This window comes from Oncorhynchus keta, unplaced genomic scaffold (assembly GCF_023373465.1).
Source record: "Oncorhynchus keta strain PuntledgeMale-10-30-2019 unplaced genomic scaffold, Oket_V2 Un_contig_5459_pilon_pilon, whole genome shotgun sequence".
In the NCBI taxonomy this organism is placed as follows: Eukaryota; Metazoa; Chordata; class Actinopteri; order Salmoniformes; family Salmonidae; genus Oncorhynchus; species Oncorhynchus keta.
This window is the reverse complement of record NW_026288300.1, coordinates 155211-182724: the sequence shown is the minus strand read 5'-3', so window position 1 is coordinate 182724 and position 27514 is coordinate 155211. Positions and strand designations below refer to the sequence as shown.

General features: G+C 42.5%; 4 protein-coding genes across 6 annotated transcripts; all 4 read right to left on the bottom strand.

Annotated features, from left to right (window-relative positions):
- Positions 1 to 1892: 1892 nt before the first annotated feature.
- Positions 1893 to 13122, bottom strand: LOC118375753 (uncharacterized). The gene is made up of 12 exons (XM_052510239.1): positions 11616 to 13122; positions 10586 to 10711; positions 6196 to 6354; positions 5206 to 5634; positions 4679 to 4949; positions 4322 to 4566; positions 3959 to 4204; positions 3457 to 3714; positions 2834 to 3217; positions 2480 to 2749; positions 2307 to 2390; positions 1893 to 2181 (listed from the first exon to the last, which is right to left on the bottom strand). Exons 3-12 carry the CDS (start codon positions 6327 to 6329, stop codon positions 2154 to 2156), a joined length of 2349 nt encoding a protein of 782 aa, XP_052366199.1. The 5' UTR covers positions 6330 to 6354; positions 10586 to 10711; positions 11616 to 13122; the 3' UTR covers positions 1893 to 2153.
- An 88-nt stretch (positions 13123 to 13210) lies between these two features.
- LOC118375754 (uncharacterized) lies at positions 13211 to 15120 on the bottom strand. Of its 2 annotated transcripts, none has more exons than XM_035762358.2 (4): positions 14991 to 15120; positions 14258 to 14753; positions 13685 to 14107; positions 13211 to 13543 (listed from the first exon to the last, which is right to left on the bottom strand). In XM_035762358.2, exons 2-4 carry the CDS (start codon positions 14710 to 14712, stop codon positions 13507 to 13509), a joined length of 915 nt encoding a protein of 304 aa, XP_035618251.1. In that variant the 5' UTR covers positions 14713 to 14753; positions 14991 to 15120; the 3' UTR covers positions 13211 to 13506. The 2 variants fall into 2 exon arrangements, with proteins under 2 accessions (XP_035618251.1, XP_035618252.1); XM_035762359.2 differs by having other exon boundaries at positions 15080 to 15102.
- A 1217-nt stretch (positions 15121 to 16337) lies between these two features.
- On the bottom strand, positions 16338 to 20450 carry toporsa (topoisomerase I binding, arginine/serine-rich a). 2 transcript variants are annotated; one of them, XM_052510241.1, is made up of 3 exons: positions 20188 to 20424; positions 17307 to 19475; positions 16338 to 17271 (listed from the first exon to the last, which is right to left on the bottom strand). In XM_052510241.1, the coding sequence occupies exons 2-3, from the start codon at positions 19466 to 19468 to the stop codon at positions 16767 to 16769; spliced, it is 2667 nt and encodes an 888-aa protein (XP_052366201.1). In that variant the 5' UTR covers positions 19469 to 19475; positions 20188 to 20424; the 3' UTR covers positions 16338 to 16766. The 2 variants fall into 2 exon arrangements, with proteins under 2 accessions (XP_052366201.1, XP_052366200.1); XM_052510240.1 differs by having other exon boundaries at positions 16338 to 19475; positions 20324 to 20450.
- Positions 20451 to 21272: 822 nt separating this feature from the next.
- ndufb6 (NADH:ubiquinone oxidoreductase subunit B) lies at positions 21273 to 23929 on the bottom strand. Its single transcript, XM_052510245.1, has 4 exons — positions 23633 to 23929; positions 23159 to 23251; positions 22609 to 22653; positions 21273 to 21435 (listed from the first exon to the last, which is right to left on the bottom strand). The coding sequence occupies exons 1-4, from the start codon at positions 23810 to 23812 to the stop codon at positions 21370 to 21372; spliced, it is 384 nt and encodes a 127-aa protein (XP_052366205.1). The 5' UTR covers positions 23813 to 23929; the 3' UTR covers positions 21273 to 21369.
- Between the last annotated feature and the right edge of the window lie 3585 nt (positions 23930 to 27514).

Sequence of the window (27514 nt, the reverse complement as noted above, 5' to 3'; positions counted from 1 at the left end):
TGTTTACGGACATATTCGATCAATCCCTATACCAGTCTGCTGTTCCCACATGCTTCAAGAGGGCCACCATTGTTCCTGTTCCCAAGAAAGCTAAGGTAACTGAGCTAAACGACTACCGCCCCGTAGCACTCACTTCTGTCATCATGAAGTGCTTTGAGAGACTAGTCAAGGACCATATCACCTCCACCCTACCTGACACCCTAGACCCACTCCAATTTGCTTACCGCCCAAATAGGTCCACAGACGATGCAATCTCAACCACACTGCACACTGCCCTAACCCATCTGGACAAGAGGAATACCTATGTGAGAATGCTGTTCATCAACGACAGCTCGGCATTCAACACCATAGTACCCTCCAAGCTCGTCATCAAGCTCGAGACCCTGGGTCTCGACCCCGCCCTGTGCAACTGGGTACTGGACTTCCTGACGGGCCGCCCCCAGGTGGTGAGGGTAGGCAACAACATCTCCTCCCCGCTGATCCTCAACACTGGGGCCCCACAAGGGTGCGTTCTGAGCCCTCTCCTGTACTCCCTGTTCACCCACGACTGCGTGGCCACGCACGCCTCCAACTCAATCATCAAGTTTGCGGACGACACAACAGTGGTAGGCTTGATTACCAACAACGACGAGACGGCCTACAGGGAGGAGGTGAGGGCCCTCGGAGTGTGGTGTCAGGAAAATAACCTCACACTGAACGTCAACAAAACTAAGGAGATGATTGTGGACTTCAGGAAACAGCAGAGGGAACACCCCCCTATCCACATCGATGGAACAGTAGTGGAGAGGGTAGCAAGTTTTAAGTTCCTCGGCATACACATCACAGACAAACTGAATTGGTCCACTCACACAGACAACATCGTGAAGAAGGCGCAGCAGCGCCTCTTCAACCTCAGGAGGCTGAAGAAATTCGGCTTGTCACCAAAAGCACTCACAAACTTCTACAGATGCACAATCGAGAGCATCCTGGCGGGCTGTATCACCGCCTGGTACGGCAACTGCTCCGCCCTCAACCGTAAGGCTCTCCAGAGGGTAGTGAGGTCTGCACAACGCATCACCGGGGGCAAACTACCTGCCCTCCAGGACACCTACACCACCCGATGTTACAGGAAGGCCATAAAGATCATCAAGGACAACAACCACCCGAGCCACTGCCTGTTCACCCCGCTATCATCCAGAAGGCGATGTCAGTACAGGTGCATCAAAGCTGGGACCGAGAGACTGAAAAACAGCTTCTATCTCAAGGCCATCAGACTGTTAAACAGCCACCACTAACATTGAGTGGCTGCTGCCAACACACTGACACAACTCCAGCCACTTTAATAATGGGAATTGATGGGAAATCATGTAAATATATCACTAGCCACTTTAAACAATGCTACCTTATATAATGTTACTTACCCTACATTATTCATCTCATATGCATACGTATATACTGTACTCTATATCATCGACTGCATCCTTATGTAATACATGTATCACTAGCCACTTTAACTATGCCACTTTGTTTACATACTCATCTCATATGTATATACTGTACTCGATACCATCTACTGTATCTTGCCTATGCTGCTCTGTACCATCACTCATTCATATATCCTTATGTACATATTCTTTATCCCCTTACACTGTGTATAAGACAGTAGTTTTAGAATTGTTAGTTAGATTACTTGTTGGTTATTACTGCATTGTCGGAACTAGAAGCACAAGCATTTCGCTACACTCGCATTAACATCTGCTAACCATGTGTATGTGACAAATAAAATTTGATTTGATTTGATTTGAGTTCTGGAGTCTCAACTATTTTTATAATACCTTAGTCCCAAAATCCCTGATGACACCACTTGCAGTTTTTCTGACACCATGATGAGGTCAGCTAAAAACTAAGGGGATGTGGCTAAAAACTAAGGGGATGTGGCTAAAAACTAAGGGGATGTGGCTTTCATTCTATATTTAAGAATTGGTTAAAATTAGGATACGTTTAGTGTCCAGTTTAAGGTTGATGAGATAAGGCTTCGTAGCTACTACACCCATCTTCAACATCCATTTTCGCTTCCTCTACCTCTTCAACATCCATCTTCGCTTCCTCTGTCTGGACTTGGACCTGATGCTGCTTCACCAGATCTCAAACCTCTTGTCTGTCAGGAACGGACTTCAGTCCTTGATTGTGTTGCTGAAGAGCCTGTAGAGAAGAACCCTATCATCATCATCATCATTAGTTTTAGAACATTACACTACAGACAACCATCATTAAATAGTTGCACCCATAAAAAGAGACCATATGATCTCACGTTCACACACACGCACCGTACGGTGCGGATTGAAGTGTTGGTGGAGACCAGTTGGAGAATTCTGGCGGTCAGAGAATCAGTGATGTCATTGTGACTCAGGCTACAATACAGAAACAGGAAGAGAATGAAGGATCAGACATTTGTCATGTAGTCACATGGACAAACACACACAGAGTGAAACCCACTCACTCAAGGACTTCAACTTTGTGCAGGTGTGTGAGCAGGGGCTGTAGATGGCGGTCTGTGAGTTGGCAGTGGCTGAGGTCCAGTTCTGATAGCCCCTCTGAGTGTTCCAGAACCAGGGCCAGAGATCCACAGGCCTTTTGGTTCAGCCTGGTCTCACTGAGGTCCAGCTCCCCATCCAGGGCTCTGCACAGGGACACTGCGTGCCTCAGCACCCCCTCTTCAATCCCCTCACACACATGGTCCACCAGCTGAAGTAGCAGAGCTTTGCTGGGGCTGAGGGAACAATAACCAAAGATAACATTATGAGACAGCTCTAACTCCTACTTTTCTAAACTAGTTTGTCCTTGTGTATCTAACCTCAGCTTGACAATATGCAGCATGGGAAGCAGCTCTCTCAGTGCTCCGTGCTCCACCTCACAGTCTTTAAGGATGAGCTGCACCTGGGGCTGGTTTCGGGACTGGTTCTGGGTCGGGTTCTGAACCAGCTGTGTGCTGTGCTGGCTCTGCTTCAGAACAGAGTTTATGGCCCTACAGTTGTCAGTGGTCAGACACAGCGCCTCCCCCTGGTCGTGAGCTGACAGGTCCACAAAGGAGGAGCAGGAGAAGTCCAACCTGTGCTGCAGAGCCCTGAGCAGCTCTGCTGCTGCTGTTGTTATTGCTGAAGGTGGTGATAGTGCCCCCTGCAGGATCTGAGAGGCAGAGCAGGAGTGGAGGAAACTCAGCAACAGTATCCTGTCAACACTACAGCAAGAGAGAGCGAGAGACAGGATTCGTTTCACACCAGCACACAATAAAACACTGATAAAACACACTACAACTCTGTGATTCACATCAACTCCCACGCGTTCCCCTTCAATTCCACCCTGAGGGTAAGGTAAGTGCCTTACACTAAGGTTCGGGTTAGTGGTTAAAATCAGTCTGACAGTGTAAAGCGTCACAGTTCTATCCATTCTAGAATGGTCAAAGAGTGCCAACGAAACCTGAGTTGGGAGACTCTGTCCAGAAGAGGCAGGATGCTCTCTATCTCCCCCGGTGGTATGGAGGTCCACAGCAGGTTGACTTTGACTTGGTGGCTGTGCTGCAGGGTGAAACACAGCACAGTACAGTCCACTCTGTCCAGCTCTCTGCTGTTCAGGTTGATCCAATGGTCTGAAGACCTCAACAAACTGGACACACAGTCACTGGCTCTACTGTCATAGATCTGTCTGATGGTGGACTTCACAAAGCTGGAACTGAGCCTGCAGAAAGATGTAGAATGGATTGTCATGGTTATGTTAAGGTTATAAAAAGGATAACTCACATAGCAACAACTATCTGGGTAGAACATTAATAGTTAAAGTCTATCAATATTAAATAAAGATCAAACACCTCTGGAATATAACCCTAATGATAATACAGGGTATAACTCTAAATAATGTCACTGTAAAATATTTGTTTTCTTCTTTCTAAAAAGTCTTTAAATATAAAATTAAGTTCACTCACCTCTTGAATATAACCCTTCCCAGAAAGGGGAGAAGATCTAAGATGTTCTTCTCTAGAAGCCTGTTCTTCCTGAGGTCCACTGTGATGTTGTGGGTTGAATGCTGCAGCAGAGAGAGAAGCACCTCCCAGTCCAGCCTACAGGAGGTCAGGTCTCCACCAACCTTCTCCAGGAACCACGGGGTCAAGTCCTTGTCCTGAGCTTCATACACAACTACAGCCATCTGCTGCAGAGTGTCTGAGTGCAGTCTAGGAGGTTGGAACATAAAGGCAGTAAATAACACAAATATAAATAAGAACACATACATAAGTTACTACTTCTACTTATTTATACCACTTTTTAAAAAACAACAGCTTCAAACTGACCTGAGAGTGAGAGGGCCTTGGTGACACAGCAGTGTGATGACAGAGTGACCCTGAATGCAGAAGTCAGTCAGGTCCAGACACTGCACCGTCCAGAGTCTCAGCAGGGACGCCACACTACTCAGAGCCCTGGATAACACTCTCTCTGGTGGCTGGCTGCTCTTTAGGACCAGGGAGAGCTCTGGGACAGTCAGTGGAGAACCCCCTCTCCCTGTCCTCCTAGTCTCACTGCCATGCCCACATTCAGCCTGGAATCAAATAAAATAAACTCAAGCCACTTTTAAACAGAGAAACCTTCTCAGATAAAATGCATAATAAGAAATCAAACTAAATAGACCTGTAAAATCTAGCTTACAAAACATACCTGAGCTTGTGTAGCTGTAACACATGTGTGAAGAGAAGCGAGGCTCCTTTCAGAGAGATCTTGCTGGGGGTGAGAGTGAGGTCCACTCTGGAGGCACAGAGGCCAAGCACTCTCACCACAGACCTGCAGGTTTTCCTGGGTAACTGATCTCCCAGTGACAGGGTGGAGCCCAAGGCCTGGAGGACAGAGGCCAACTGCTGGGCATCCTCTCTGGACCTCACAGGGATGGATTCACACACACGCTGGAAGAACCTGTCAGAATCACAGCTGAAACAGCAGAACATGAGGGACACATGAAATCAAACGACAGTTAGAATACATGAATATTGATCTGTCGTATGGAAAAGTAATACCATGTGATGTTACAGAGAAAGTTACATAATAAGCCATGACATAACATAATACGAGTTTTATAGATCAGGTATTCTGAGTAAACATTGAGGTTTCATGTTACAAGATTTCAGAAAGACACATCAATATTAGCATCACATAATCACTAACCACCACACATGTTCAGACTCACCTCAGCTGTGAGATGTAGGGCAGACACTGAAGGAAACTCCTCACTTCAATCTCTTCATCTGACCAGCCTTTCAGCTCTATTGATTTCTTCTCTGGTTGGAGTTTCAGCACTTCTAGGAGGAGGGAGACCTTTCTCTCTGAGAGATCTATGGACCAGACTGCAGGAGCTGACTGGTAAACTGGCTGTAATGCTGGAAGGACACTCCTGCCTGTTTGAGTCTCATAGTCCTCCACATGAGAGTACAGATCCAGCAGGAGATCCCATTTCCGACCCTGATAAACTTCAGACAGTGACAACACTTTCTCTACAGTTGTTTGTATGGTTTCTCTCTCATGGAGGGCTGCTTGAAGACACAGATTCAGTAGGAATGTCTTCTCTCTCTTTCTCCACTCTTCAGGGGATCCTATCTGATCCTGTGGTGGAGCAAACCTGAACAAACAGTTTAACATTAAAGAGATGAAGAAAGTGTTGGATGGAGGATATGAATTTTGAATGGTTACATTATAGTAGATAAAGTACAACCATCTCTCTGCACTCATCATGCACTTCAATTGTTCCGTAGACTACAAAGTAAGTTTGCATCTTTTCAAAACAGTATGTGTATACTTAGCATATTAGGCTAATGCAGAAAGCTACAAACAAACCTCTCTAAAGGGAAATAAAGGGACAGACAACTACAATCCATGAACTGTACTGATTTTTTAATTAAAAAAAATATATATTTTACCTTTATTTAACCAGGCAAGTCAGTTAGGAACACATTCTTATTTTCAATGACGGCCTGGGAACAGTGGGTTATTTAGTCTACTCTCATCAACTCTCTGTATGATGGGTTGTTAGGAGCATCATCCATAGAGTATCAGATTTAGTCTACTCTCATCAACTCTCTGGATGATGGGTTGTCAGAAACATCATCCATAGAGTATCATCTTTAGTCTACTCTCAGCAACTCTCTGTATAAATAGTTGTGAGGATGTGGCATCTCTACACCTCATGGCTGAAGACGTGGTCTTCAAATACAGTCTGCTCCACTCCGTCACAGATGAGGGTGCAGTAGGGACACAGTCTGTGGCTGTCCTCATGCAGCCCCAGCTCATCCTGGGTGATGCCAGGGAACCACTCATGGCAGTGACGACCCTCCAAGGACAACTATGGGACAGGTACAGGTCTTAAGTGGTAATAATATCAAAGTCACCATTGACCTCATGGTGAGATCCCTGAGCAGTTTCCTTCCTCTCCGGTAACTGAGATAGAAAGGATGCCTGTATCTTTCTAGTGACTGGATGCATCCAAAGTGTAATTAATAACTTCAACATGCACAAAGGGATATTAATAACTTCACCATGCACAAAGGGATATTAATAACTTCACCATGCACAAAGGGATATTAATAACTTCACCATGCACAAAGGGATATTAATAACTTCACCATGCACAAAGGGATATTAATAACTTCACCATGCACAAAGGGATATTAATAACTTCACCATGCACAAAGGGATATTAATAACTTCACCATGTACAAAGGGATATTAATAACTTCACCATGCACAAAGGGATATTAATAACTTCAACATGCACAAAGGGATATTAATAACTTCAACATGCACAAAGGGATATTAATAACTTCACCATGTACAAAGGGATATTAATAACTTCACCATGCACAAAGGGATATTAATAACTTCACCATGCACAAAGGGATATTAATAACTTCACCATGCACAAAGGGATATTAATAACTTCACCATGCACAAAGGGATATTAATAACTTCACCATGCACAAATGGATATTAATAACTTCACCATGCACAAAGGGATATTAATAACTTCACCATGCACAAAGGGATATTAATAACTTCACCATGCACAAAGGGATATTAATAACTTCAACATGCACAAAGGGAGATTAATAACTTCACCATGCACAAAGGGATATTAATAACTTCACCATGCACAAAGGGATATTAATAACTTCACCATGCACAAAGGGATATTAATAACTTCACCATGGACAAAGGGATATTAATAACTTCACCATGCACAAAGGGATGTTAATAACTTCACCATGCACAAAGGGATATTAATAACTTCACCATGCACAAAGGGATATTAATAACTTCACCATGCACAAAGGGATATTAATAACTTCACCATGCACAAAGGGATATTAATAACTTCACCATGCACAAAGGGATATTAATAACTTCAACATGCACAAAGGGATATTAATAACTTCACCATGTACAAAGGGATATTAATAACTTCACCATGCACAAAGGGATATTAATAACTTCACCATGCACAAAGGGATATTAATAACTTCACCATGCACAAAGGGATATTAATAACTTCACCATGCACAAAGGGATATTAATAACTTCAACATGCACAAAGGGATATTAATAACTTCACCATGCACAAAGGGATATTAATAACTTCACCATGCACAAAGGGATATTAATAACTTCACCATGCACAAAGGGATATTAATAACTTCACCATGCACAAAGGGATATTAATAACTTCACCATGCACAAAGGGATATTAATAACTTCAACATGCACAAAGGGATATTAATAACTTCACCATGCACAAAGGGATATTAATAACTTCACCATGCACAAAGGGATATTAATAACTTCACCATGCACAAAGGGATATTCAATGTCTGCTTTTCTTTTTACCCATCTACCAATAGGTGCCCTTCGTTGCAAGGCATTGAAAAACTTCCCTGGTCTTTGTGATTGAGTCTGTTTGAAATTCACTGCTTGACTGAGGGACCTTACAGATACAGTGCCTTGCGAAAGTATTCGGCCCCCTTGAACTTTGCGACCTTTTGCCACATTTCAGGCTTCAAACATAAAGATATAAAACTGTATTTTTTTGTGAAGAATCAACAACAAGTGTGACACAATCATGAAGTGGAACGACATTTATTGGATATTTCAAACATTTTTAACAAATCAAAAACTGAAAAATTGGGCGTGCAGAATTATTCAGCCCCCTTAAGTTAATACTTTGTAGCGCCACCTTTTGCTGAGATTACAGCTGTAAGTCGCTTGGGGTATGTCTCTATCAGTTTTGCACATCGAGAGACTGAAATTGTTTCCCATTCCTCCTTGCAAAACAGTTCGAGCTCAGTGAGGTTGGATGGAGAGCATTTGTGAAGAGCAGTTTTCGGTTCTTTCCACAGATTCTCGATTGGATTCAGGTCTGGACTTTGACTTGGCCATTCTAACACCTGGATATGTTTATTTTTGAACCATTCCATTGTAGATTTTGCTTTATGTTTTGGATCATTGTCTTGTTGGAAGACAAATCTCCGTCCCAGTCTCAGGTCTTTTGCAGACTCCATCAGGTTTTCTTCCAGAATGATCCTGTATTTGGCTCCATCCATCTTCCCATCAATTTTAACCATCTTCCCTGTCCCTGCTGAAGAAAAGCAGGCCCAAACCATGATGCTGCCACCACCATGTTTGACAATGGGGATGGTGTGGTCAGGGTGATGAGCTGTGTTGCTTTTACGCCAAACATAACGTTTTGCATTGTTGCCAAAAAGTTCAATTTTGGTTTCATCTGACCAGAGCACCTTCTTCCACATGTTTGGTGTGTCTCCCAGGTGGCTTGTGGCAAACTTTAAACGACACTTTTTATGGATATCTTTAAGAAATGGCTTTCTTCTTGCCACTCTTCCATAAAGGCCAGATTTGTGCAATATACGACTGATTGTTGTCCTATGGACAGAGTCTCCCACCTCAGCTGTAGATCTCTGCAGTTCATCCAGAGTGATCATGGGCATCTTGGCTGCATCTCTGATCAGTCTTCTCCTTGTATGAGCTGAAAGTTTAGAGGGACGGCCAGGTCTTGGTAGATTTGCAGTGGTCTGATACTCCTTCTATTTCAATATTATCGCTTGCACAGTGCTCCTTGGGATGTTTAAAGCTTGGGAAATCTTTTTGTATCCAAATCCGGCTGTAAACTTCTTCACAACAGTATCTCGGACCTGCCTCATGTGTTCCTTGTTCTTCATGATGCTCTCTGCGCTTTTAACGGACCTCTGAGACTATCACAGTGCAGGTGCATTTATACGGAGACTTGATTACACACAGGTGGATTGTATTTATCATCATTAGTCATTTAGGTCAACATTGGATCATTCAGAGATCCTCACTGAACTTTTGGAGAGAGTTTGCTGCACTGAAAGTAAAGGGGCTGAATAATTTTGCACGGCCAATTTTTCAGTTTTTGATTTGTTAAAAAAGTTTGAAATATCCAATAAATGTCGTTCCACTTCCATACTTTCGCAAGGCACTGTACTTGTATGTGTGGGGTACAGAGATGAGGTAGTCATTCAAAAGTCATGTTGAACACTATTATTGCACGCAGAGTGAGTCCATGCAACTTATTACGTGACTTGTAAAGCACATTTTTACTCCTGAATTTATTTAGGCTTGACATAACAAAGGGCTTGAATACTTATTGACTCAAAACATTTCAGCTTTTCATTTTTAACTAATTTGTTCAAAATGTTTAAAAAACACAAGTCTACTTTGACATCATGGGGTATATTGTGTGTAGACCAGTGGAAACAAATCTCAATATAATCCATTTAAAATGTAGGCTGTAACAAAACAATACGTAATATGTAATACGTAAAGGGGTGTGAATACTTTCTGAAGGCTCTGTAAGTGGTAACATCCGATAGATGGATAGTTAACTATAGTGTAGTACAGAAATGATGGTGCATAAACCATTGTGAAATCAACCCTTTGATCCCAAATCACGTGTGTATCTTGTTGTAAACTGCATTTATACCATGTATAACATCAGGGTTCCCCTATAGGCGCGCCAGGATTTTTATGAGCCACAAAAAAGAACACAAACACTGTCTAGCAACCCAAAGGTTGTGAGTTCAAATGTCATCACAGTTAGCATTTTAGCTAATTAGAAACGTTTCAACTACTTACTACTTTTTAGTTACTATGCAGCTAATCCTTCCCCTAACCTTAACCGTTTAATCTAACTCCTAAACTTAACCTTAACCTATAGCCGAGCTAATATTAGCCAGCTAGCTAACGTTAGCCATCTATCTATAATTCGTAAAATATCATACGTTTTGCAAATTTGTAACATATTGTACATTTTGCAGTCGTAACATTTTGCACGTTTTGCAAATTCTTAACATTTAATATGAATTGTAATTCATAACATATCAAACAAAATGAGTGATGGACTTCCACAAATGAATACATACCATGCAAAACGTAACATATACTAAAAGGAGTGTTTGTCGGATTAACCTACAGAATAATACAGAATTATCTGAGATCAGCTTGAGAAAGAAGCTGCTGTTGGAACAAACAACTTGAAAACAAACCTTGAGGCGATCAATCTCTTGCTGTTGCTCCTTCAGGACACTTCTTAGAGTCTCATGCTGCTCTTTCAGTTGCTCTATCTCCATGACCAGCTCTTCTTTCTCTCTCTCACTTTACTCTACCTGTTCCTAGATTCAGAAACACACATCATGTCATGTACATATCCTCTCCTATGGATCATTTTAGCTAATATGTTCTTGTGAGGAACATCATCAATCCCAACAGAGAGTGCTGCCTTTTAAAGACAAGTAGTTCACGCATGGTCTTCAAAACACAATCTTTGGATTTGAGATATTGTTCCTGTGTTGTGATGACCAAGTGGTTGTTTTCCAGGCAGTAATCTGTGTTTTGGGGTTTTAAAGCAGAGGGGGGTGCTGGCTCCTCTCACTTGGTCATTACTATCAGCATAGCAGAGCTGATAGAACTCTGCAGAATCCTCTGTATGTTATCAGGAATACAATATCATTGTCAGTGTAATCCCCAGCATAATATTGATCACTTAAATATCAAAGGAAAAGTACATTTACATTTTTTTGTGTATAAAATCAAGAAGTTAACATAGGCCTACTGGTACCATCAAGAAAGTGTAACCTAAACTGAGCACACTGATTAATATCAAAGTCCATGTTAGTTGAAAAGTCTGAGGATAAAATGCACACATGGTTTTACCATGAAAAACCACTTGTTTTCTAACTAGATCCTGTCCTATTGGATCCAATGATGGTTCTACCCACACAAATGTGTCCTTTGTGGTGCTCCAGCCCACCTGCACAATAATGCAGCTATTAAACAATCATGACTGACAACATAGGGAGGTATACCAGACTATGGGTATTTATTGTTGAATATAGGTTAAAACAATCAATTTCATAATGTCAGATGAAACAGATCACATGTGAACATTCATGACAAAAGGTATATAATCTAATCTTGAATACCCAAGCCCAGTCTCTGGGATTCGGTTTGATGGTTGCTGTCAGAGAGTAGCAGCAAATCACCCGCAGTATTCAGTGCGTATGAGTAGGGGATTACCTGGGAAACATGTGCCTGCACTTTTGCCGCTTTCCATTGACCTCTGAAATGGGAAATATAGCTAAATGAAAACAAGCAGGCCAAGATGGCCATAAAAAATGTAAGGTTTGAACTAAGCAGCAGGTGCAACTCACTTAAACCTTAATTTATGTTGTTAACTGAACCCTTAGGCTATATCTCTTCTTTAGCAGCACACATTGTCCAAGAAGGTCAACAATTTTATATTACATAAAAATGTAATTAGCATACACCATCATGGTTATGCATTCTGATGTACTATGACCGAGGTCAGGGATCATAAACTAGATTCCGCCATGGCAGATTTTTGGTCAGGGGGCCGGAACATGATTACAAATCATTTGTATACTGAAAATTGACAGGTTCAGATATAATATTTTACTTAAACATTAGAATTTCAAACCTTGCCTACTTTTGTATACGATCACATATTGTAGCCTATATCTCTCTATTATGCGGGGAAATACTTTGGAACAGATTTACAAAATGTAAATCACTTGGAGATTATGTTATGGTGTTTTTAGTATTGTATGTCCAACACTACTGACTTTGTTATGTTCGCAAAACCTTTTGACAAAGTCTGACTTTCATTTTAAATTTGTTGTGTAATTTATAGGTTTCCTACCGACCTGGCCCTCATATTTAACATAGGGCTATTTTTTTTCAGAAGATTTATAGCGTTTATAAAATCGTCAAACATACACTTATAACTCAATACGTTACGGCAGGTAGCCTAGTGATTAGAGCGTTGAGCCAGTAACCGAAAGGATCCCCGAGCTGACAAGGTAAAAATCTCGTTCTGACCCTGAGCAAGGCAGTTAACCCGCTGAACCCCGGGCGCCGAAGACTTGGAAATCGATTTAAGGCAGCCCCCGCAACTCTGATTCAGAGGGGTTGGGTTAAATGCGAAAGACACATTTCAGTTGAATGCATTCCATTATACAACTGACTTGGTGTCCCCCTTTCCTATTAACTTATTCGAAATTGTTTTACTCTGTTTAGCCTACTCAAGCCATAAACATATACTGCAGGTAACGTTACAAGGCCACAAATAAATAAAAGGACTGAGAGAGAACGAATATGAAAGTAAACGCAATTATGTCAAATAAATGATTTAAATTGTTGACCTTACATGAAGTTTGGACTGCCAGTTCAACTCAGAGTGGTGTCGCACTCGCAACTCAAACGTCAAATCGGAATAGGCTAGGCTACTTGGTTTGTTCAAAACATCCCGGAATTCGGAAATCTCCGACTTCAGTGCGTTCAAAACAACTGGAAACAATGATAAAAATGAACTTCAACTGGGAAAATAGTTTTGAACGGTCATCCAACTCGTAATTTGAAGTCGGAAACTCAAACATCAACCGGTTTGTCTATAAGGGATACAGCTTTTCAGGAACACCATCATTAATTTGAAGTGCGCACAAACCTAATCATAACTCGTACTGGCGAAATGTAGTTTCTCAAGGGGATGGCCACGATCAATCAAAAGTAAAGGCTACTTTCCCTTTTATCTTGCTGATTAACGGATTAAAATATTCCAAGGGGAAAAGGGAAACACACTCAGACAATGTGGGGAACTTTTACATATTTATTTGAGATGTATATCAGGAAGAAAACCCCCTTTTTTTAAAAAACATATGATCATTGATACACATGTATTATTGACATCAACTAAATATGATTGATTATATTTCGAAAATATTTGATATGATAAGGTTATATGATTGATTGCATATAGATTGCCATGTCAAATCATCAGCTTCTACTTCCTATGAGCTGTATCACGTGGGACCGTCTGATTCTAACCATCCTCTTCTGATGACCATGAGGTGATGCTGGATGCTCCCACTGAATGCAGAGTTCGAGTTCATCAGTTCCACGACACAATGTTTAACCATGGGTTTACCCTGGGGAAAGAATCAAATAGAAACACCTCAATCAAAACCTGAAGTGGGGTAAGCATAGCATATGATCTGGTATCAAGTAGTCTTTCAAGTATTTCATGAAAAAAGCATTGTGTTATATGACTGTGGCTCAATATCATTTACTTTTTTAAGTTGGCGACATCCAGCAATGCCATCACTTTGATTCTCTTTGGGTCGTAGACACAGTCCTCCTCTTGGTTGCTTGGTACCATGCCAACACCAGGTGGAACCCAGGCAGTGTCAAAACCATGAGTGTGCCAGTTGTATTGGTTGTCATGACCCTGTTTGTTGATGACTTTAACTCTGCCAACATTCACCTTCACTTTCAGAACCATCCTGTTTGAGTCAGAAGAACCAAGGGGGTATCTAATGACTTTTCGGATGTCTCGACTGAGGTAGACACCTGCACCAAGCATGCCAACTCTAGATGGTGTGAAGCCATTTCTCTGTATTTCTACTGCAGCCTGTTTTGATGTTCCATGGTACATCACATAGACGTGGCTGTCCTCAGGGATGACTCCACTCTGAAGATGATCATACTGAGATCTGTAAGACAGGAACACCATTTGTGTTTATAGATATGTAAGAAATTATATTGTGTTCAGTAGGTTAATTATTTTTAAGGTACATTATATCTTTACATTTATTGAAAAAAAGTGTTGTATATGAAACTTTAACAGTCTTTTTCATACTTACAAGTTCTCTTCGGTAACCTTCATGACCTCGATGACTTTGATTCTCTTTGGGTCGTAGACACAGTTCTCCTGTTGGTTGCTCGCCACCATGCCAACATTAGGAGGAACCCAGGCAGTGTCAAAAAGATGCACAGTGTGCCAGGTCTTCTGCATGGGGTGGTTCTGCCTGTCTATGACCTTAACCCTGCCGACATCCACTCTGACTTTTAGTACTCTTTTCTCAGAGTCAGGAACATCAAGAGGGTATTTACAGGCTTTTCGGATGTCCCGACTAACATAAACACCAGCACCAAGCATGCTGATATCGGCTCTTGATGGTTTGAAGCCGTCCCTCTTAATTAACTCTGCGCCCTCTTTTGAGCAGCCATGAAACATCACATATTCTCTGTGATCTTCAGGATGAGTCTTGCTGTCAAGCAAGTTGATGTAGTATGGGGAATCAGGGTTAACATCCATAGTAACCAAACTGCTGTTAAATACACCTCTGCTGAAATGAGCTGTAATATAAGTACATACATTGCAATTACAATTTGTAAGTTAACATAATTAAAATTCCTGAAACTGTTACACTAAATTGTTATGGCTGAATAATATTTCAAAATATGCTGAATTATTACACTAGCATTATAACACGATCATGTAGACTTATTTAGTAAGTAAACAGGGGTTGTTTGATAGCCACGTGTCCAGTAATAAGTTCATGTGTGTCAAATAACAGATGAGACCGTTCTTACCTGCTGCTGCAAGACAAATGCAGGAATACTCCGTTTGCTTAGGAAACCTAGCGCTTAGGTTTCAATTCCTGACTGCAGGCCAATCTTACCTATTTAGGTTTCGTTTCCTGGTCTTGTCTTGCAGTGGCGACCCGTCATTCAAGGAAGGTGAGAACCACATTTTTAGCAAAAACAAATGTAACCCTCTTACCGGGTTCGAATTTGACTCTCACGATATTTATTACCTTACATAGAATATCTCGGATGTTAGGTGAGAAGGACATCTCCAATAAGAATCCCTATTGTAAACTATCTAGGGTGATGACAACTAGGGTATTAACTTCAGATGGAATGATTATAGGTGGGTGACACCCAGGCAGTGTCAAAGCCATGCATTCAATTCAATTGAAACGGTAAATGACTCCACCAAGACAACATACATAAGGTTCAAGATGTGTATTATTACATTTTCAAAGCACCACATCAAAATAAAATAATAAACCCCAATGATTCATGCACAACCCATGTCCAAATTATTTCAAGTTTACTTAACCCGTTGGGGCGCGTTGGAGCAAAAAAAAATAAAACAAGCACCCCACCGTTGTGATTACTCACTACTTATAGATATTCCCTCAGCGAAGTATGGCAGTTCCGTGCAGGTTTTCCTCACATAGTCCACAGCAAGCACAGCTATCAATGCAGACAGTACTCCTTAGCAGTAACCGATATCCCATGGGAACATGAACTCGCCAAGCACTTCTCTGTTTCGCTGCCAGACAATCCCAAAGGATTCACTCCATTGTGCTGTAAAGAAAGCGCTGCTGTTGGGACAGCTTTATGTAGGCCTTAACAGTATGTGGGCAACACTTGTCACCGTTATAGGGCAATTAATGTATTGTTTAGTGTTGCGTCTTTACTGGCATGCATCTAAAAACATATATTTTGAGTTTGCCCCACCAAGATTTACATGCTAAAATCGCCACTGTTGTCTTGTCCCAACAGCTTAGCATCATTTTTATCAAATCTCAAATGAAAAGCAACCGTACCCACTCAGATAAACCTAATCTAATGGGGACATTATGATACTTCTTACTTTCAAAATGTTTGTTATTGCACCACTGGCAAGTTGATGTTCCTTTATCACACTAGAATCAGCTTCAGTAATGTGTTAGCATCTTAATCGTAGTAGCATCTGTAAGGTTCTAGAACTCTCATGCCATCCACATGAAAGGACACCCACTCAGGCAGTAACCATTACATATGTGGCCTCCAACGACCAGCCACTGGCCAATGCTGACTTATTCAGGAGGTCATATCAGCTGTTGATTTCAGTTTAGAAACATTTATTACTATTTACAACAACAGTCCTTCTCATTCCCAATATTGATTTATTAGCCAGTATTAAGAGCAGTTTTCCATCAGACTACATGAGCAGAAGGTAGAAAAGGTGTTTGGTTTCAACACAACGGTACAAGCTACATCAGCTTTATTGCCCATGTTATCCCTGAGAATGATGCATAGAAATGAATGACTGATAAGAAATTAGTTGAAGTATTTTATACAAATACTTTTTAACTGTAGGCCTTACAGACAGTCACTGTAAATAAGACAAATAAAACCCCATCTTTGACCCCTTTTTTTTTTTTTTTACCTCATACAGCAAAGTGTCACATCCCAAATGAAAGAGCACCTTTTGGCAGAACAGTACATATAAAATATCCTACATAGTGAGGTGTAAAACTGACTTTTAAACTTTTAATTTTAAATTAAATGTCTTCCTACCCACCGAGGCCAGCATTATGATTCTTCCAAAAAATGACTTGTGTTGTCATTTGAAGGGCTATGAGAGTTCGCCTCATCTGCAGAGGCAGTTTGGGACAGAACCCCCTCACTATGTGTGGGTGTGTCAGAAGTAGCAGCAACATTTATAGGAGGTTTGGCCTCCAGCACTCCACTGTCCAGACCCACAGGTGGAATCTGCTGTTCCCAGTCTTGTAACATGGACTCCAGCAGGCCAGAGTCTGCAGGGTTGCCTGTGGTGGTGGTTGTGCTAGGCGCTAGCACGCTGTTGCTTGTGCTGCTGCTTACCGGGCAGGTGTGGTTAGCATCGTTAGCGCCTGTGGCAGTATGTTGGTCACTGTCGCTGTCTATGGTGATGACAGTGGGCGAGTGTTTCCTGGACCCTGTGCGCTCTTTGCTCCTGTGCCTCTTGCCCTTCTTCTTGTGCTTCTTCTTCTTCTTCTTCTGGTGCTTCCTGGTTTGCTCCGAGGAGCTGCCCTCAAAGATGATCTCCACGCTGAGGCTCCTGCTCCTCTTCCCCCAGACTTCTCCTTGGACTTCCTGTGACGCTTCTCTTTGCTCTTCTTCTTGTCTTTCACATAGGACGAGGTGGTGGAGGAGGGAGGCTCGTCGAGGGCTTTGGAGGACTGGTCTTTGGGGGCAGGTTCCTCCAGGTGTCTCGATTTGTACTTTCTCTTCCCGCTGGGCTTCTCGTGACGAGACTTCATGTGAGCGCCAGACGGCGAACAGGTGCTGGAACGACTTCTGGAGCGCCTCTTATCCCGCCAGTGGGAATCAGAACTCTGGCTCGGGGACCTACAATCGATGTTCCTGTGTGAGCTGGAGTAGTAGGACCTCCTCTCTGTGTAGAGCGTGGCACTGCTGTCCCTCTCACTCTCCCGGCTGTAGTAGTGCCAGTGATAGGAGTGCGACGATGAGTCGTGGCTGCGGCCTGATCGGCTGCTATCTTTATTGTCCCTCGTCTTCTCCCATTTAGTGTGGGAGCGGTCGCGGCTTTGGGAGCGTGACTGCCTCCTGCCTCTGGACAGAGTGCTGTCGCTGTTGATGGAGATAGCCGGGCTCTTGGTCGAGCGGCTGCGGTCGGCGCTCCTGGACCTCCTCCCCCGGTTTCTGCTTCTCGACCGTGGCCTCTCTCTAGATCTATCTCGAGTGTGACATCTCCTGCCGTCTTTCTCAGTTTGTCCTCTGTTTTTGCTTGCTGACTTACTGGATGATGTCTCACATCTAATTGAGGGTGAGGTGTTGCGTCTCTCCTTGGAGCACGATACATCTTGCTTCCTTTCCACCCCAGGACATTGGCCTTGAGAGGAGGCGGGGCTAAGGCTGGTGAAGCGGATGTGTTGAAGCAGCCTGGGCACTTCATCTGTGATCTCCTCTAGAACAGACTCCTCTGAGTCAGAGGACAGCTTGACCAGCTCCGGAGTCCTTTCAGCAAGGGGTTTTACAAAGCCCACGATGATGCAATCCTCATCGCCAGAGGTACACGCCTGTCCGTCCTTGTCGGTTTTCACCCAAGCAGAGTCTGCAGTCAGGCGAGGGGCCTTTGGCTGTAACACTGCTCCGCACTCCTCCCCCACACTGCTCTCTGAGTCCGAGTCTCTGATGGATAGCAGCAGGGCCCTGGTGGGTTCTGTTGTGGAGTACGAAGGTCCGGGTGTCTCGTCGTCCCATGTTGACTGGCTCAGGGCGCCCCCGGACATGGGGTCCAGCTCCACAGAATCGCCCTCCTCCTCATCCTCGGAGATGGCAATCACCGAGGAGTTGGAGCTGCTGCCCTCGTCCGAGGATGGCGCAGGGCAGTCGTAGACGGCATGCTGGTCGTAGGCCTCCATGTTGAAGGGTGCTCGGGCGAAGTTGACAAACTCATGCAGGAAGTGATCGGTGCGGGCCTGGAGGAAGGGCTGCAGCTCCTCGTGGATGGCCCGGTCCTCCATGTCATAGCGGGTGATGCGGGACATGATAATGTGCTGCACGATGTTGACCAGGGAGCCGTGAGCGCCGTACAGCACCACCAGCTCTCTCTTCAGCCAGGGCAACAGGCGGTGCAGGCAGGCCGGGTTCTTCTGAAAGAACTCCGCCGAGATGTCCCGGGAACGGCCACCGTCTCGCACGCTCCGCACTCGCACCCCTCGCCGGTAGAGAGCCCGCCTGAACTTGATCATCTCCTGCTCACGGAGGCTGCGCACGGTCCGGCCCTCGCTTTCTGCCCGCCTCCTGGCCGCCAGGCGCGCCATCATGCGGCGGAGGCCTCGGTCCTGTCGAGGAGGGGGGGAAGCCCCCGTTAGGGCCTCGAACATGACCCCGTTGTCGGGGGGAGGGGAAGTTCTTCTCTGGTCCTGCCGACGCGCCCCCGTCAGCGTGGTGCGGTAGCGGAACCGTTCCCCTGCGAAACTCCCAAAGGAACCGTTCTCCGTGGGCCGCAGGTCATACTTCTTGAAGTCCTTCTCTGATTGTATACTGTGATAGATAGAGTTGAATGGCTGCTTGCATAGCGGGCACTCGGCTTTGTTCTTGGACCACTCGTGGATGCAGCGGAAGCAGAACTTGTGCAAGCAGAGATCGAGGTAGGCCATGTTGTTGAATCGGTCCAGACAGATGGGGCACTTAGAGTCTGGAGACGCCTCGGCAGACAAAACCTCAGAGGACTTGTCCAGGGCACTCTTCTTGCGTAGCCGTAAGGTCATCTTTGCTGCTGCCATGGTGAGTCTAGGGAAGAAAATATTGCCTCATGTTAAACAGTGTTTTCAATAAAGAAGGGACACAACACAGCACTGACTTTGTTCAAACTTAATTTTCTGTAATATACTGTCACTAGCTAGGCCCATTGGCAGATGCAGAGACAACTCTTTCATCTACACACCCTTACATATAATTTCAAAGGTATTAATTTAACCTGCAAACAGGGAAGAATTTTGCAAGAGGAGCATCTAAACATTTTGTCATTATCCAATGTGTTACATAATCGGAATACTATAATAATAAAGACTGTACAGGGGTCACAGCTGACTGTGTCAGAGCCATTTAGCCACATTGACCATAGATGGCAAAATGACTGTCAACCAATTTCAACAGAATCTTACAATTAGCCCACCACAGTTGTAAAATGATAATAAAGCCCAATAACTTCCCATGTAATGTTATATTACTTGAACGTGTCTTTTACTTGGTAAGGTTAACGTCAGCTAGCTCGATAACTTTAGCAGCTACGTTAGCTGTTCTGACTCATCTAGGGTTGGACAGTGAACACTCATAATGGTTGACTTTGGCCCTAATCTCTGACCGATAATCCCGACAAGAAATTATGTATTCATGACATGTTTGTGAGTCTGAATTGTGATAAATGACAGCTTGGGTAAATTATCAAAATAGCTTTCAGCTAGCCAGCTTTCAGCTAGCCATCTTTCGTCCCTTTGCTTACCAAAAAAAAGCCGGGGATCCGAGGCAAATGTCTAAGAATCCTGTCGGCGACAACACTCAAGACCTCTCATATTATCTTTTCATATTTCACTATTTCCATATGTACTAAAGAGAAGTAAATTAATTTAGTTGTTTACCACACTCTTTGGAGATGGCCTCCTGTTTCATACCGTGACGTAATGCTACATTTAAAAACGCAAAGGATGATGGTATACTGGAGGGTGTTGACCTTCCGCTTTGGACTGAAGTACTTTTTTTTTATGGTCTCGTGCGCCACCTATTGACAGTAACTTTTAACACAGAGGATGAATTAGCTGGAAAGCAACCTAATCTGGACATAGACGACAGTAGTGTACTAATAAACCATAGCCATCCATAATATACAAACATCAAATATGATGAGTTTGGTTACACTATTGGTTACTTGTGTCAAATCGTTTGCAAAGCTCTTATTTTAAACGTTTAAACAGAGGGTAGTGCGAACGGCCCAATACATCAGAGGCCAAGCTTTCTGCCATTCAGGACCACTAAAAATTGTCAGACTCCAGCCACCCTAGTCATAGACCGTTCTCTCTGCTACCGCACAGCAAGCAGTACCGGAGCACCAAGTCTAGGTCCAAGAAGCTTCTAAACAGCTTCTACCCCTAAGCCATAACACTTCTGAACACCTAATCAAATGGCTACCCAGACTTTTTGTATTGACCCCCTCCCCCCCCTTTACACCACTGCTACTCTGTTGTCATTTATACATAGACACTTTAATAACTCTACCTACATGTACATATTACCTCAACTAACCAGTGCCCCCACACATTGACTCTGTACTGGTACCCCCCTGTATATAGTCTCGCTATTGTTATTTTACTGCTGTTCTTTAATTGTTTGTTACTTTAATTTCTTATCTGTATTTTTTTTTTTTTAAACTGCATTGTTGGTTAAGGGCTCGTAAGTAAGAATTTCACTGTACCCATTGTATTCGGCAAATGTGACTAATACATTTTGATTGAAACACAGGATCTGAATTACTCAAATAAATCAGCACTCTTTCCCCCACATTCTTGTCCAAATATACTTCTCTGACATGTATTAGTATTGTAAATATTATTTAATGACATATACATAAAGTTTTTACAACAGGGCAGGGACAAAAAGACATTGTGTAATTCTTTCAACTATGTCTTCTTCAGTGGTGAGCATGGCTCTTTGGGAGGTCTGGAACAACCTCTCCCGTCTCCAAGATGGTGTCGCCCTGAACACAGACAGGGAAAATTAACAGATAATGAAAGAGTCAGTTGCGAGATGTCCCTACTCTTTCATTACAAGGTCTAGGAAAGCGGTCTGGGAATCCAGGGTTTTTATGGTCCGTTGTAGCTCAGATGGTAGAGCATGACTATTGTAACACCAGGGTAGTGGGTTCAATTCCCAGGATTGCCCATATGTAAAATGTATGCACGCATGACTAAGTCGCTTTGGATAAAAGCATCTGCTAAAATACATTATTTTTTTGTTACCATAGTAGGCCACAATTACAGTGCAGTTTATATATAAGCTACACCGCAATTCAGTTTTTTACTGTAAACTGCACCATTGTGTCACATGCATCTGTTAATAAATCTATAAGCAATAAATCACATTTTATTGGTCACATATACACATGGTTAGCAGATGTTACTGCAAATGTAGCAAAATGCTTGTGCTTCTAGTTCCGACAATGCAGCAATATCTAACAAGAAATCAAACAATTCCACAACAAAACCTAATACACACACATCTAAGTCTGATATCCAGTAGTTCTTCCCGACTGTATGTAATAACACTAAGATTTTCTGGGCTAACAAAGTAAGAAATAATACAAAAAACAAAACACGGCAAAGTTTCCTAAGGACTAGAAGTGAGGCGACCCTCTGTCGGCGCCATCTTGTCCAATCATCAATACAAAAGGAAAGGGAGATACCTAGTCAGTTGTTCAACTGAAATGTGTCGTCCGTATTTAACCCAACCCTTCTGCCCACCCACTGGGTACAGATGGCAGTTCAACATCTACTTTTGATTTACATTTGGTTGAGTGTCAACTAATATGAATTTAATGTGAAATCAACCAAAAATGTCACCCAGTCATTTAGGTTAAAAGTTGGGTGAAAAAAATACTAAATTCCCTTGCGTTAATTACTTTTGCAAAAACATTTTTCCCATGTTGACATTTGCATTTTTCAGTTGAAATGACATCTAAACAATGTATGTTTCAACCTGTTTTTGCCCAGTGGGCAGTGAATCTACTGTAAGACTAAGAGCCAGTTCACAGACAGATCAATCGTAGTCTGGACTAAAAAGCACTTACAATGGAGATTCTTCATTGTATGTGCTTTTTCATCCAGGACTAGGCTTAATCGTGTTCCTATAACAACACATGAGATGTACTTACAGGGAACAGTCTGGGCTTCAGCTCCACGATGCCATAGGGCTTTTTCTGTGACAAACACACAAGCAGGTCAGGTCAATGTTTTAGATTTAATTGAAGACTCTTCTATGACACATGCATGATACAACTTTCAATAGAGCAGGTATAGTGAATGAACACCAACAACACAGGGCTAAAAACTGCAATCCACTACTGCATAATAACATTTCATAAATCAGAGAACAATTAACTTTGAACATCCAAGGTCAAACACATTATCAGTCTTCTTGACCATTAGGTCTCAAGACCTGTCTGTCTAGGCAGTAGGTCAAGGGAAAGCATTAGCTATGTTGATTTTTGAGTGACACAGCCTGGCATTTCATGTCTGATTTAGAGCTGGGAGGCCAGGTGTTTTAAATTGAACCAATTAGGCCTGTGAGGTGGTTGGAAGAATCCAGGTGGTGTCTGGTTGGGCCAAAATCCTCTTACACTCCAGGAACAGGTTTTCAACAACAACATTACTACATGAATGAAAAGACAATATAATTGTTATTGTTGAATTGATTGAACTTACGGCAACATGGTACTTCACATAATAATGCACAACCCAGGCAGGGATCAGCAACCGGGTCAAGGCGAAGACTCCACCAGTGTAGACTTTATAGGTCTGGAAAGAGAGCAACACAAAGGAGACGTGTGTCACAAATGTTAACAGGTGTTGTTGATTTCTTGCTGACAACAGTTGATGCACTTTTTCGGTACAACTACTCGTTAGCAACATGCCAGTAGCTATGTTACATTCAGGTTGGTAGTGGCACAGGTGACTGGCATCACACCAAGCATGAGAATACTAGTCAATGTGGCTATGGTAACTAGTGACGACCCACGCAACTGGCTAGGCTAGCTAGTAAACAGTAACTCCGACGTCTCAAAACAAAAACATAGCACGTAGCTATCACAAATACTAGCTAGTTAGTCATTCTAATCCAATTCACACAGTGTTGTTCGTTGATATAGTACAATGAAATGGCCAAAATTATGAACTCACGTAAAGCCTCCATAGGGTCTTAGGTTCCAGAAAGCCAGCCCAGAATTTTGCCACCGGCCCGGGGGCTGTCTTTGGCAGCACGGGCTCTCTGGGACTGAGCTCTTGGTCCTTCAGCCATTTCCTCCTGAGGTTTGAAATCTGCTCTACGCGGAGCTTTTCGTCTGCTGTGTAACCAGTCATGATTAAGAAGGGCTAGTTCTTATTTTCTTGATATTCAACCTCACTACAATGACACCATGGAGGACACCGCCATGGAGTGCACAGCCAAAACTCATGAAGAAGAAAACAGTCAACGACAACGGTAACTACACATTTCCCCCCCTTGGCTGAGTGTGTGAGTGACATCTACGGGACTGGAGGAGGAAACAAAACAGGGATTTTTCATGATCACTGATCATTGATGCATTGTGCATAATATGCTACACACAATTGCTTACTACATTTTTTACATTCATCCAAAATTAAGGAAACTCTGTATTATGTATCCATATGCTTTTTACTATAATGGTAAATGTCTTTGTGAATTACTATTAAGATGTCATAAACATTGAATGATAATGAGTTCTGTTTGGATGCGGTTGCAGCATTATAAACTGTTGCCACCATATGACCATTCTACCACTGTCCCGAGGGCATAAGCAAGTCCTCAATAAATTGTATTTTATAAAGCCCTTTTTACACCAGCAGTTGTCACAAAGTGCTTACAGATACCCAGCCTAAAACCCCAAAGAGCAAACAATGCAGATGTAGAAGCACAGTAGCTAGGACAAACTGTAATCTAATCTGTGCCCAGTATAGACTGGTGAGGTGTGAAACCTTAGCTATCATCAAACATTATTGCTTCAGAGGGCTTTTTCAATCATTAGTCATTACACTTAAAATACAAGCTGAAATGTTTGACATTTGTACATAATATGGGTTATATAAGGACTAGTTATAATGTGATGTATTATCAATAGTTAGTGATACAGTATAGTCAACTGTCTTGATCATCAATTTGTTAAGCAAACTATATCAATGTCTTCTGAAATATAGTGGACTTTATCAACACATCCACAAAATCATTCATCCGTATGTGATGCAGAGTGTAACAGAGTAGGTCAACTAGTGTGTAAGTTGCCATCAATACATAAATCAATGAACAGAAATAGTGTGCTCTCCTGACAGTAGTACTACAGCCAAATATATAGTTGAGTGTTCCCTCCATTCCCCGTACTGGGTTGTAAAACAACATGATTGCTTTCTGATGACGGACAGTGTCGAAATACTCAAGACATGAAAAATATATAAAATACGGATGTTTTATGTCACTCATCAAATAAAACCACTGACATGTCCATCTGAAATGTCTCTCTTTTCTTATTAGAATTATGAATTTATTTCCAACTGACCATAGGCTTATATATAGGCTTACATATATTGGAATATATAGGGTTATATATTCCAAGTACAGAGGACATAAAGGCTTGACGTAAACTCTGTTTCAAGTGGACTTTTCCCCATTGAAACTGATGTGTGTTGTCTTTGCATTTGGATCCGATTGAAATAAGATCTACTCCAAATCAGATACGCTGTGACGGCTTTACATGTGTACAGAACGTGCCCAAGAATAAATCAATAGTGATTTATTTTAGTAGCATATCATAAGAATTGGCATCATCCAACGAAAGATATGCACCAGTCCTGTCTATGAAATGCATTGGGAATTATTTTTAAACCAGAGTCATTTAAATGACACAGGCCCCAAATAATGCATCATTAACAGTGTCATCTGCAGAGATAGTTTAGTAAACTGATAAGCCTTTCATCAGAGTCCATGAGGATTTGCACAATATAGACTTATATCAGGCGGAATTCCGAGGCCACCAAGTGTACAGTAATCCAACCTGCAGCTTCTATCTAAACCACACACTAATCAAGTGGCTGTGGTGCAACCTAACCCAAGTGTTCCGTTCCTTGCAGGAAGTTGGCACTCACCCCGATGAGTGCCGAAGAAACCACAGAAGGTTGACGAGAACGGATACAACCCCAATAGCAGTTAGATTAGGAGAATGGCCTCTCCTCCACCTTTATCAGTGTATGTCTCCTCTGTGCGTGTACAGCTTCTCTATGAGAAGTATATATATATATATATATATATATATACTTTTGGACTTTTACTCTTACAGCATATTAGGAAAAAGTGAAAAAATAAAAGGTTTGTTGCAGATGTAGGATCTTTATTCAATCACCCTGTTGCAGGAGAATGTTCCTGCAATGCAGGAAATTAAAAATGTGTAGTTTTCCACTTTGAAATTTCAGACTTGATGTGTCAACCCCTACAAAATGTCCATTAACTATAATCCACATAATAATTGTAATTTCCTCTTGCTGCAGGATATTTTCCTGCTGTAGCAGACTGTCTCATATTAAAGATCCTACATCTGTAGGTCAGAGTTGTTAGAGCGATAGTGCCATTGACTTCAGAGTAAAACATGATAAAGAAAACATTACAGTGGCAATCAAACCAAGCTCTCTTTAGTTGCATGAAAATCAATGAACCCATGACCCTTTCCGTGTATTTTTCCAAAACATTTTGGTACCCCAAGGATGACTCCCCATGCACAAGCAAAGGGACACACCCAGTTTTGATTTACAGCAAGGGGCTGGTTTTGCTACCGCTCTCCTATCATGTATCACTCAAATACGAGACCATTGAAGGAGCATCTCCGACTCCCCCATATGCATCAGACAGCACTGGGGTAATTGGCATCTTCCTCTCTCACTAGTAGAAGCTTGACCCATGTCAAAACATCTTCCCTTGAAATGGGGGCCAGGACACACCCCGAAGCCATTTAAATCAAAGTCCAGAATTAGGTTCATAGGAGGTATCGTCATCTGTTGGACCAAGGTTAGACCCAGAGAGCTGATCTCGTTCTCTATATATTTGTTTGTGGTTTGGGTAAGGCACACTGTGTCTCTTGGCTAGAACCACAGAGCAGATGGAAGTGTTTGGGATGACTTTCATTCCACCTCTAGTAAGTCAGATCCTGTTCTAAAGGGTATGTGTCCATCTTCAACCTCCCTAGACTGTCTCCAAACACACAACCAACCACAGTTATATCTAGACAGACTTCATCAGGCGATGCAGCACAGACCAACTACACCCAGCCTTTCCATTGAATGAATCATTCATAAAGTATGAATATAATTCATGTTTGATAGAGGTTTTTCTACTAATTCAAAAGTGACTATTTTCTGAGTAGTTCAAGTGACTTGCAAAGGAAAACTGCAATTTACTTTTTGACAGGGGAAAGTTTATACTTCAGTGAATATGGCAGTTGCCTACCATCATTTGTTATGAAGTGGAGAAGGTAAGTACAACATAAACTAGTGCTCTGTAATAGATAAGAAATAGAGCTGAAGGCATGACATGCCTGGTTGAAAAGTGTGTTAATTAGACACTCAATGCCATTTGAGTGATCGACAGATTGCATGCGCCCGACATATCCCATCTTGTGAGTGGCTCCCAGAAGTCTTGTGGTGCTACACATGTTACTGCGGCATTAATTTACCATGATGTTGTGACGTGTGCTCATTCACTATAAAAGCAACCGTCTCCTGCGGGGACAGTTTATCCTCGTAATGAGGGTTGACACCTCTGTAGTAGGGGGCTTGCCTGTATGTGGGGAGGTCACAGATTGGTTGGGCTTGGATTTGGGATGAGAATGTATTGCTGTAATGAGATCTATTTTCTACTATTATGTCCTAACCTATCATGGTAGAGTTTACCAGCTTTATTTCTGTATTGATTTGTAAACACCAGACTCTGGAATACAGTGTTACATGAGGACTGTGAGGAGTGTACCGTCTCGAAGTGAGCGAACTCAGTGACGTGGAGGG

Bases quoted from the DNA above. Each gene is read 5' to 3' on its own strand.
- LOC118375753 (XM_052510239.1), bottom strand. From the start codon at position 6,329: ATGAGTGGTTCCCTGGCATCACCCAGGATGAGCTGGGGCTGCATGAGG. The intron at 4,567-4,678 runs GTTTTGTAAGCT...ATTTGATTCCAG, and splicing joins AGCTACACAAGCTCAGGTAT to GCTGAATGTGGGCATGGCAG. The intron at 3,218-3,456 runs GTTTCGTTGGCA...CTCTTGCTGTAG, and splicing joins GACAGAGTCTCCCAACTCAG to TGTTGACAGGATACTGTTGC.
- LOC118375754 (XM_035762358.2), bottom strand. From the start codon at position 14,712: ATGGATGTTAACCCTGATTCCCCATACTACATCAACTTGCTTGACAGC. The intron at 14,108-14,257 runs GTAAGTATGAAA...CCTGTCTTACAG, and splicing joins AAGGTTACCGAAGAGAACTT to ATCTCAGTATGATCATCTTC. The intron at 13,544-13,684 runs GTAAATGATATT...TTCTTTCCCCAG, and splicing joins GATGTCGCCAACTTAAAAAA to GGTAAACCCATGGTTAAACA.
- toporsa (XM_052510241.1), bottom strand. From the start codon at position 19,468: ATGGCAGCAGCAAAGATGACCTTACGGCTACGCAAGAAGAGTGCCCTG. The intron at 17,272-17,306 runs GTCCAAGGAGAA...GAGGAGCAGGAG, and splicing joins AAAGAGAAGCGTCACAGGAA to CCTCAGCGTGGAGATCATCT.
- ndufb6 (XM_052510245.1), bottom strand. From the start codon at position 23,812: ATGACTGGTTACACAGCAGACGAAAAGCTCCGCGTAGAGCAGATTTCA. The intron at 23,252-23,632 runs GTGAGTTCATAA...CTCTCTTTCCAG, and splicing joins AGACCCTATGGAGGCTTTAC to ACCTATAAAGTCTACACTGG. The intron at 22,654-23,158 runs GTAAGTTCAATC...TGTTTGTCACAG, and splicing joins ATGTGAAGTACCATGTTGCC to AAAAAGCCCTATGGCATCGT.